This window comes from Pseudopodoces humilis, chromosome 24, assembly GCF_049639895.1.
Source record: "Pseudopodoces humilis isolate 2021_Gansu_Grassland_sample_001 chromosome 24, ASM4963989v1, whole genome shotgun sequence".
NCBI classification, from domain to species: Eukaryota; Metazoa; Chordata; class Aves; order Passeriformes; family Paridae; genus Pseudopodoces; species Pseudopodoces humilis.
In genome coordinates, this window is record NC_142223.1 from 4,109,557 (window position 1) to 4,120,384 (window position 10,828).

Genomic DNA, 10,828 nt, shown 5'->3' on the forward strand with positions numbered 1-10,828 from the left:
TGGAGCTCACAAAACCCTCTTTTTATTTTTTCTTCCCTGCCGGCTTAGACAACAGATTCTAAAATAACCCATTTTTTTTTAATATTGAGAATAGGCCCCCTTTTATGTGGAAATGTGAGTTTAATGTAAATAGCTTGTGCTTCTCTGATTCTCTCTGAGGGCTGCTGGCTGTTGGCAGTCCCCCTGTCGCCTTTCAAGTCACTTGGGAGTCAGTGCTGCCGAGATGGGGATGGATCTCAGAGGGATTCACAGTCTCTCCCGGGTGCTTCCTGCGCTATGTGACAGTTTTTATCTCAGCCGTATTTCAGAATATGCAGCAACATCTGCAGCTGTGAAATTGTCACCACCTACCCCCAAAATGATGGGGGAAATAGGACGAGTGTGACATGAGAGCTCTGGAGGGAGCCCTGCCATACCAGCTCCATCTAAGCTGCTGTGTCCCTTGTGACTATCCAAGGCCACCCCACAGAGCCTCATGTGCTTGTAGTTGTGTACCTCACCCCACATCAGGCCACCAAAGGTTACGAGACTGCTCAGGGCTTTGCCACCCTGTTCTCAGTGCTCAGTCACATCAGCTTTCCAAAGCAGCATAAAACCCAAGCAACATACAGTGTTGTGAAAAGTATTTATTAGAATTGTCAACATTAAATTTTCCTCACTATTTTCAGTTTGTTGTGGAAATTAAAACAAGAACCACGTTTTCCAGCTGCAGAAATGCTCTTTTCAGCCAGTTTTAGTCTGCGGCTGTTTACAAGACAGTATAAGTTTTCACTGCCTAATAAAAACAATCATCTGTATTCCATGGCTGCAAGCAACAACACTGTGAGAGAGTGGAGCAAGGAGGTTTTGGAGAAGAATATGAATTATCTCACCCAGAGAACAAAGCACAGACGGACCCTGAGCACAGAGGGAAATTGCACAACAACGTGCAGACAAGTCTCCAAACCTGCATGGTTTAACTGGGGGATTTTATACTTTTGAGAAAAAATGTATTTCTTGAATATCCCCACAGGTACAGTCTTGCCACTTATTTCTGCGATTTAAATTGTTGCTTCTGTTTTTTAAGGCCAAGCTGAACGGACAAGCATTTAATCAGCCAAGTTGGATGGAGGAGCACAGGTACCACTGAGACTCGTGGGACGACTCTGCAATGAGCAAGAACATTAAAGGCTGCTATAAAGAAACAAGCTCCTGTGCCCTCAGATGGACAGAATTATAAAAATCCCCACAACATCCCCAAAGCACTGAATTAACTGGAGAAGGAGCTGTGTTTAATATGATGGATGGAGCCCATGGGCCCCATTGTGGGGATGTGGCCATCAGGGCACCAGTACCTGCCATTGCTCCCCGCAGCACCTCCCTGGGAACATCAGACAGGATAATTACGTACTTAAATCTGGGTGCTTTACTACACAGAAATTCATCTGCTACCCTCAGAGTCCTTGAAGTTAAAGAGGGATTTGAGTTACTGACATAATTTGTTCCCTGAGGGCTGTGGAAAGCAGAGAGAAGCACATCTGAATAATAACTCTCTGACCACGTCTTGAATGGGAGCAAGCACTGCTCCAGAGTGAGACACAATGGGAAGCAAATGATTTCAAATGTTTATAAGCTGCATAGTTCTCAGGCAGGATGGGGTTGGGTTTTTCCCCAAGCAGCAGCTAGGAGGGAGGTCAGTAAACTCCCTTCAGAAACTGTAATTGCAGCCTTCCAATACTTGAAGGAAACTTACAGGAAAGCTAAAGCAAGACTATTTACTGAAGCATGTAGTGACAGAACAAGAAAGAATGGGTTCAAACTGATAGAGAATAGGTTTAGATTGGATATTGGGAAGAAATTCTTGGCTGTGAGGCTGGGATGACCCTGGCACAGGTTGCCCAGAGAAGCTGTGGCTGCCCCATCCCTGGAAGTGCCTGTGGCTAAGCTGGATGGCACTTGGAGAAAACTGAGATAGTGAAGCCCATGGCAGAGGGTGGGACTGGATGATCTTCAAGGTCTCTTCCAACCCACCCCATTCTGTGACCTGTGAAGAGCTGCTTTGTGCTCACGTTGCCAAGGCTTCCCTTTAGGTGATGCTGTCTGTGGTCCAAGCCAGGGGCTGCTGTGTGTGAGGGGCTGCTGTGTATGAGGGCTCCGCGCCCTCACTAGGTGGAATGAGGCTGCCCGTTGCCCGCTGCCGGAGCCCTTTGCCCGGTGCCCGTTCCGCGGTGCCCGGTGCCCGTTCCGCGGTGCCCGTTCCGCGGTGCCCGGTGCCCGTTCCGCGGTGCCCGTTCCGCGGTGCCCGGTGCCCGTTCCGCGGTGCCCGGTGCCCGTTCCGCGGTGCCCGTTCCGCGGTGCCCGGTGCCCGTTCCGCGGTGCCCGCACTCACCCCGGGGCTCCTGCACCGAGCTCCACAAGATGGCGAGCGCGGGCCCACGCGCGGCCCAAGATGGCGGCGGGCGGCGCGGCGCGGGGCCGGAGGCGCTCGGACACTCGCGGCTCCGCTCGCCCGGCCCGCCCACGGCACCGGCACCGGCACCGGCACCGGGCCCGGCGCTCCGCGAAGGCGGCCCCGGTAGCCAACCCCGCACAGCCCGCGGGGGAAACAGCCGACACGGCGAGCCCGGTACGAGGGACGGGGCCGGGTGGGATGGTGTGGGGAGGGGAGGGGGAATGGTCGCGGGGCCGGGGGATCGCAGAGTGCGGAATCGCAGGTAATTATTGACAGCTGTAATCTGAGCATCACCATGTGGGAATTATCAGGAGAATTGAAATAAATTTATCGCCGTTCCTGCTCCCCCCACGTCGTTGTGCCAGTGCAGAAATACGGAGCAGATTTAGCCGCTCGTCCTGCTGGGTGATGACAGGCCTGGCACAGTAATTCCCATTAGCATCATCCTTAAGAAAATAAGAGCATGGTGGTTGACCTCGTACGGTGCTAGTTTATTCTCTAAGCAAAGTATTTTTTGCTTGCTGGTGATGGACTGTACGTTGCAGTTTATGTAAGCTGTCTGCTCCTCTTTTTCTCTCTTTACATGCACTTTCTACTAATTACTTTTGGATCAAAATGCCACTTGTGTGATGGGGCCCTTCTGTTCTAAAGCAAGCCTTGCAGCTAAAGAGATAAGGTGATTTTATTCTTTTTTTCAAGCGAGTTTTAGGATCTTGTCTTTTTTTCTAACAGTGTTCATCGCATGAAGGTGCTGAAGGACGACCTGCAAAGAGGATGAAATGCGAAGAAAGCAGTCTAAAATCAGAGATAGAGGGAGTCATGTGTGAAAGTGAAAACCTTGCTGCACTGGGGGAAACACCCAAAACATCTGATGGGGATGGAGGTGTAGAAGATCCAGGAGACAGCAGTATAATCCAACAGGAAAAAGATGAAAGCATTCTAGAGACTGATGAAGGGAAGCAGGAAAAGGAGCCTGGTGTTTCTCTGGAGCCACACACAGTGAAACCCAGTGATGCTCCATTAAAAATGGGGGGGTATCTGCACCACTATCACGTGTTCAGTGAAGAGGAGAGCAGCTGTGGGAGCTTCGATGGGGCCACCTCGGAGGACGCAGATCGCCCGCGGAGGCCGATGTTCCTGGAGCACAGCAGCGGCCTCTCAGATGAGGACAGCAACCAGCCCATGCCAGTGCACCGGTTCTTTGGAGATGTTGAGCTGGTGAGATGATAAGTCTGTTCCTGCTTTATGCCCCCCTTTATTTCTGCTGGTCTGCTTAAAATTTACCTCAAAACTCTTGGTGAATTTGACCAGTGTTGTTGGGCCCTGTATGCCAGATAAAATTGTCTCCATCAGAGATGAAATTACTTGCCCAGCTAAATTAATTTAGGTGTAAAATCTTTCTTATTTAGACTTTTTAGTCCAATTCCATGAGATAGGTATTTTTACTGATAATGACATTACGGAGACACAATACTGTTGGCAAAATAGATTTTTGGTGGTCTTTAGTTCTTAACAAAATTACAGAACAGCTTGGGTTGGAGGGATATTAGAAATCACCCAGTTCCAGCCCTGCTGCATTGGGATTGTTTGGAATGGAAACTGGTTTCTGTCTACCTCAGCTTTTGAACTGATCCAAGGGCCAGAGCTTTAAATTTGGACCCCTTGAACAATTATAATTTTGGAGCAAGTGATGCTGCCATCTTTTAGGTGTTTTTTGTGGTCTCTACAGAGCAGTGAGGATTTGGTTAGGGAGCCCTTCACTGTCTGCCAGTCCTCTTCACAGCAGTGGAAGGAATGCTGGCCCTGAGACTGTCCATGAATCTGGTTTGGGTAGACTTCCCTCAAAGCTCCACACTTCAGCTTTGGGTTTGTGCCACTGCCCCCAAGTTGTGTCACCTGTGGGAGGATGGGAGCTGGTGGAGGTAGGAGTTCTGCCATTTCCCACCACAGGCTTTCCTTGTTGATTTGATCTTTTCCCTCCAGCATCTCCCAGCAGTTGTGCTCCCGAGTGTGACGAGGAGCAGGCGAGAAGCCAGGAAGCTCCATTTCATTGCAAAGGAAGATGATGAGGAGGAGGAGGAGGAAGAAGAAGAAGAGGATGTTGTCTAACAACAAACTGTAAACAAATGAAACCATTCTTTTCTTTGCAACCACATGGCAATGGCTGTGTCAGTAACATGAGGTCCTTTTCTCAGGGAGAGAACTGGGAGAGTTTGTTTTGCTGGAATTGGAAGATACAGTATTCCAGTGATTATGTGGGGCAAATACTGAATTTTCAGTGATTTGGAAATAAAGTATAATTTAGCACTTTACCACTGATATTTAGAAAAAAAAAAACCAGGGAAAATAGAAGTTCATATTGTTTCTTTGTAAATTTGAGCCTCTGTCTTGAAGTATTTGATTTCATTCAATTTTTTTTATAAAATGGTCAAGAAAAGGATGCTAGGGCAAGGTTCTTTTTCATTCTGTGATGTCCCTGGCATCCAGGTAATAAAGGAGAAAACTGACTCCCTGGTACAAAGAAGGTCAAGGGTCTCCCTTGTGTGGGTTGTTTACACCTAACCCAGGACCAATTAAACCTCTAAAATGCAGTTCTACTGGCAAAATGAAATGCAGGATGTCAGAGTGAGTTCAGTGTGCTCATCTTTGGGAGTTCAGCACATTTCCATTGCACATCAGCTCCCCAAACACCCACCCCATGGTGCTGCCTCCTCCCTCCACCTGCTGCTCCAAGTTGTCCTTTATTGATCTTCAGCTTGTTTCCAGCAGGGATTTTGGAAACAAATGCTTTGGTGGTGATACACAAGGAATACCATCCCTTGGATTTGATGGACAGAGGAAGATTGCTAAGGCTGTGGGGCAGCCCCCTCTGCATGTTTAAAAAAAAAGGAGCAACCTCAGCCACTTCTAGGAACTGTTAATTCACCCAGTGTTTGTGGGAATATTTCTTTGAAAGTGTGATTATGCAATAAGTTTCTAGATATTTATTGTTATAACTCCTTCTATGTTTCTAAAAATAGAGAGAAAATGTTATCAGCAGATGGTTTAAATAAATATTAATTTCTACAGCTAGAGCCTGTTAAACATTCAAAAGTTGTAAGGCAAACAAATTGCATATGTATGGCATGGTAATGCATTCCCATTTCCACTCCAGCTGATGCATTGTTTCTGTCAAAGATGTTTCTTGGCTCCTTTTCACTCTAATTCTGTAACATGGAAAAATCCAGATTTTTTAATTGCATATTCATAGTTCCAGCCCAGCTCTGTGTTGCAGCAGCTCCTCCCAGCATGCCTTCAGTGCTGTGTTTGCTGCTGGCTCTTTCTAGCAAACACAGTTTCACACACAGACATTCGTTTCACTGTGCAAAATGCATTTTCAGTTTGGGAGACACGTGTCACACAGGTGACACTGGGTTTGTCAGTAAATCCTCCAAGTGCTGCCCTCCCCAGTGTCAAATAATGCAGCAAGGGAAGCTGGAAGGATCGACTGCATGCAGTGGAATTAGAAATCCTGTGTTTAAAATGCACCTCTTTGCTTTTTCAGCTTGCAGTGTTTGGGAGGGGACTGAGTTTGTTGTGTAAAGTCAATCAATACTCTCTGTAGCAAAGCTTCCAAGACCCAGTAATTTGGGGCTCAGACAGAAATACCGTATCCACACAATTCCATGTGGAGTAACTGATCCAGAACCAACAATATGAAGGAAAATAGAGTATTCCCTAGTTATTTACAGAGCAATAAAATAGCTGGTGCTCAATTCATATACACATTTCCCTTCATGCTCTATCACACCCGATTAATCTCTTGGTGCTCCTCCATGTACTCACACACACACAGATGTGGGGGCACTTTTTTATTTAAAAAGTTCATACCATTTACATTGACAATCCCAAAAGTTCAGTTGCTATCAGCTGGCATAAAAAAAAATTCAAGTAAAAAATTGAACTATTCCTGATTTGTTGCTGCCTGAGGTAGGAAATGTTTTACCAAAGCAATATTCTCCAAGGCAGTGGGTAAACATTACTGTAAACATGATCATTATAGCTGTCCTTGCTGGTGGTGCGTCAAGCAAACTCAAGCTGAAAAGGCAGAAAGGGTAATGAAGGAAATCAGCAGGGAAGATGGCAAACAAAGGCTGGAAAAGCTGAAATGTGAGGAAATGCCATGGCCTTGCTCTTCTGTCTGGGAGATGCACATCTGAAGCAATGGCAAAGGGGCAGGTGGGCATGAGGGCGGGAGTTTGGCACAGGTGAGGTGGCAGCTCTGCTGCTGAATCACCTTTGGCACTCCTGAAATACAGTGGTTGCTACCTGTGAAAGATAGAGGAAAATATGATCCTAAATCCTTCTTTGTTTGGCGTAATCTCCAGAGGAATAGGTATCTGTGAGCCCATGCAGGTTAGTCTGTAAGAAATGTTTTGTCCAAATTTCATTTCCATGTACTATGAGTTTTGGGCCAACGCTGGCCAGAGATGACATGGTAGAATCAGTATCAGCCTTTGGCTCATTTTGTACTTTTATCACACTTGATTTGAGCTGAGGGAAGCTTGTAAGGAGTGGGAAGGCAGGAGAGAAGAATTAAATGGGATATTGGAATGTGCTTTGTGAGGCTCTGGTTGGATTACCCAGCCAGTCTTGTGCCAGGGACTCTCAAATAGTTCTTATTTAAGAAATTGGAGCTATTTAAAAACAACAGACTGACATGATTGAAAAAAGCAGAGACAGCACTAGGAAATCTCATGGGTTTGCTTCCTCTTTCTGTAAATTCTGGTTTTGTCACAGCTAAGGTTATGATTGGTTTTCTTATGGCAAGCAATATGTACGAGTTTTAAATTATCCAGGGTAAACAGCAGCTGATAGAAGTATTCCCAGTTCACTTCTCTCCCGTCTCGTGTTTTGACAGCTTCTGCCAGTTCTGGGACAACAGCACGTTTCTTCTCAATTCTTGGGGACACAAAAGAGAAGACAATATTGCTATCAGGAGTTTTTTCAGAATAATCAAGCCTCCATCTTTCTTTCAGAGACAGGCAGAAATGGAATTCTTTCTCCATAACTAGGCATATGACTTTTTCTCCCCCAAGGAAATTAGTTTAGCAAATCTTGTTTGCTTCACACCAACATTTGAAATGGGTCAGAGGGGGCTTTGCCAGAGAGGAGAATTCACACAGATAGTACAGTTTGCTTCTATAAAAAAACCTGCACAGAAGCAAAGCAGCTAATGAGAGGCAACATTTGTCTTCAGGGTTTTGTTCTCAGAACAACTGCAGCATCCCAGCACTTTTTCTCACAACATATTCACAGCAGAGCTGACTGCACAGCGGGGTGAAAAGACTAAGGCTAAACCTTTCTGATGAAGCTGAAGGCCACAATGCAAGTAGGTCTGGATTAACACTTGGTACATACATGTGGTCGAGATTCCAGGTGCTGAAGAGGATCCTGCTTTCCCTGTTGCTGTAGGGGTTGATGGAATGCTTACACGAGCAGTTGTCTCTGTCAAAAGGTCCCTGTGAAAGGTGTCACGCTTGTCACCCCAGCATGGTGCTGCCATATGCTAGTGAACCAGAGAGATCCTGTACCCCACATCCCCCCCAGCCTGACACTGCACCCAGAAAGCTGTTTCCTTCCTCTGATGTTGAGGGGGGAATGGGATCAAACTTAAACAAGGGGAAGTTTAAGTCAGGTATACAGAAGAAATTCTTCCTTGTGAGGCTGGTGAGGCCCTGGCACAGATTCCCCAGAGAAGCTGTGGCTGCCCCTGGATCCCTGGAAGTGTCCAAGGCCAGGTTGGATGGGGCTGTGAGCAAACTGGGCTAGTGAAAGGTGTCCCTGCCCATGGCAGGGGTGGATTGAGATGATCTTTAAGGTCCCTTCCAACCCAAATGATTCCATGATTCATCAGGAAGGCTGCAGGTACCTGACAGGAGAACCACCCCTCTGCAGTGCACAGGCGTACTGCCTCCTCCTTCTCCCTTCTGTCAAAGTAGCACCCATTGTACTTCACAGATTTCAGTTTATCTGCCATCAGGTCGATTATCCCTCTGTAGGCATCTTGTGCTGTAGGATGAACGTTTGAAATAAAACCAGTAACCTAGAGGGGGGAAACAGAACAATCATTCCTCGGTTCCTGAGGCAGCCTGAGGCTCTTTTCTACAATCACAATATTACGCTGTAGAATTACTTTATATTCCTGCAGCCACAGAATTACTGTAGCAGCTTGACATAAGTTACTTCAACAGAAACTTTTACCTCTCTCAAGTAACCCCGCATTCTGCTCTCACAGCTGTGCCGCAGGTAGCTGGATTTGTTCTTGAACCGAGACTCCAGCCCTGGATGAAATGAGATTATTTTGTACCTTAGCACAGCTCCTGCCCAACTGGGAGTTCATCCTAGCTTTCCACTAACTCAGGTTGCAAAGGTTTTTTAGTTTTCCATTTTTATTTTACTGTTTCAGGACTACCCTGCTCTTAAGCACTTAAAAGGATGCTGTAGAGGATCTGCTCAGAGCACTAGCGGTATTGTTATATGTTTCTTGTTACTGTGTATATGTGGAACACCAAGAAATTGTGAAAGGAAAACAGAATTATTGGGGAAGAACTGCAGTTAATGGCTTGGGAATGGGAAAGGAGACTTACAGAGTGTAAAGAGAACATAACACTCAGCTGGCAGAGATGTCCAAGTTATCCATATACTACTAGAAAATCATTAAAACATCATAAATGCAAATTATATTAATGGGGGGAAATGTATTGCAGAGCTATCTTTATTAAAGCAATAGGGATTTTAAAAATTTAAAAAAAAACATCATCTGATAGTAAATGTGCATATACTTTAAAGAAACCTAAACACACATGCTAAATGGAAGGGATAACTAAACCCTGACCAAGTACCCAATCCCACCAGCCAGAAGAGCTCCCAAACTTTGCTTTAAGAGCAACAAAACTGACAGAAGTGACTTTTCAGAGCAGAGATGACCTGGGAGTCCCGTAGCAGCTTCCTACGGCAACAAAACATACCTTCAAACCATTTCTTGTCGTCTTCCTTGTCCTCGGCCAGGATGTTTTCGCTCAGGTTGTGGATGAGATCCGCCAGCAGCTTCTGCCTGTGGGGAGCCCGCTCGTCCGTCAGCAGCCTCCGCGCAGCTTCCACCACAGCGCCCTGCTGGCTGCAGAACGCGGCCAGGAGCCGCTCGATGTCGCTGGCACCTGGGGCAGGTGAGGGGGCACCGGCTGAGCCCCCGGGGCCGGCGCTGCCCCCGCGCCCCCCGCCCGGCCCCGCACTCACAGCCCCGCCAGCTCTCCCCGGGGCCCAGCAGCACCAGCTCCGTCTGCGGCGGCAGCGCTCGGAAGTAGCTCTCGGTCAGCTCCGTGCCGTCCTCGTAGAGGCAGAGGCGACTGCCTGCCAAGGGAAGCTGCCCCACGGGCGGGTGAGATGCGGGCGGGACCCCGGCTCCGGGCAATCCCGGCCGCAGCGGCTGCAGCTCCGCACGCGTCAGCTCCAGCCCCGGCCCGGAGCTGCGGCACCCGGCAGTCCCGCTCCCGTCCAGCATCGGCAGATCCGCCCCGCATCCGTGAGCAGCATCCCAGTCTGGTATGGTATCGTCCCTTCCCCGTCCCGTCCCTGTAGCACCCGGCAGCCCCCCGCCCGTCGCGCACCATCCGCAGCCCGGCAGTGCTCGGTCCGGTCCGGTCCGCACCTGCAGCAGCCGGCAGCCCTTCCTCAGCAACCCGCGCAGGCTCCCGGCCGCCACCCCGAACTTCTGCGGGCCGCCGCACCCGCGCAGGCGGAACGGCCGCAGCGGCACCGCCATGGCCGGGCCGGGACCGGTGTCGGTATCGCGGCCGGAGCCGCGGCCGGGGCCAGGGCCGGGGCCGGTGTCTGTACCGGAGCTGGAGCCGGGGCTGGAGCCGGGGCCGGGGCCGGGGCCGCTCCGCGCAGGCGCTCCGGGGCCGGCGGGGCGGTCGCGCCTGCGCGGCGGGGCCGCGTTGCCATGAGAACGGCGATGGGGCCGCGCTGAGGCAGGTGGGGCCCGGCCCGGCGCAGCGCCCTCCGCTCTCCCTCCGGCCCGGGGATCCCTCGAGGTCCCGCCAGGCCCGCGCGTGCTTTGTCCGCCGCCCGTCCTCGCTGTTCCCTCGGAACGGTGCGGCCGTGACCCTTCCGGGCCTGCGCCTCCTGCGGGGTTGGGGCCGGCACGGGGAGGGAGGGACGGGGCCGGTGTTGGTGCCATAACACCGGCACGGCCCGGGGTGGGAAGCGGTGTCCCCAGCAGTAGCCGCAGTGGGTGCGTGGCTTTCCCAAAGAGACTTAATCTGACAAAGAGACTAATTGTGCTTTTCTTTTTGTTCCTCTTGTTATAAATTTGTATTGTGATATTGGCTTTCGCAGATGAATATTATATGTTAA

At 49.4% G+C, this 10,828-nt stretch overlaps 2 protein-coding genes across 2 annotated transcripts; one reads left to right on the top strand and one right to left on the bottom strand.

Annotated features, from left to right (window-relative positions):
* The first annotated feature begins 2,397 nt into the window (after positions 1-2,397).
* Positions 2,398-5,499, top strand: C24H1orf174 (chromosome 24 C1orf174 homolog). Its single transcript, XM_005528342.3, has 3 exons — positions 2,398-2,605; positions 3,164-3,649; positions 4,415-5,499. Exons 1-3 carry the CDS (start codon positions 2,429-2,431, stop codon positions 4,538-4,540), a joined length of 789 nt encoding a protein of 262 aa, XP_005528399.2. The 5' UTR covers positions 2,398-2,428; the 3' UTR covers positions 4,541-5,499.
* A 770-nt stretch (positions 5,500-6,269) lies between these two features.
* Positions 6,270-10,305, bottom strand: DFFB (DNA fragmentation factor subunit beta). The gene is made up of 7 exons (XM_005528343.3): positions 10,122-10,305; positions 9,710-9,836; positions 9,442-9,630; positions 8,675-8,754; positions 8,343-8,516; positions 7,832-7,932; positions 6,270-7,372 (listed from the first exon to the last, which is right to left on the bottom strand). The coding sequence occupies exons 1-7, from the start codon at positions 10,233-10,235 to the stop codon at positions 7,156-7,158; spliced, it is 1,002 nt and encodes a 333-aa protein (XP_005528400.2). The 5' UTR covers positions 10,236-10,305; the 3' UTR covers positions 6,270-7,155.
* Between the last annotated feature and the right edge of the window lie 523 nt (positions 10,306-10,828).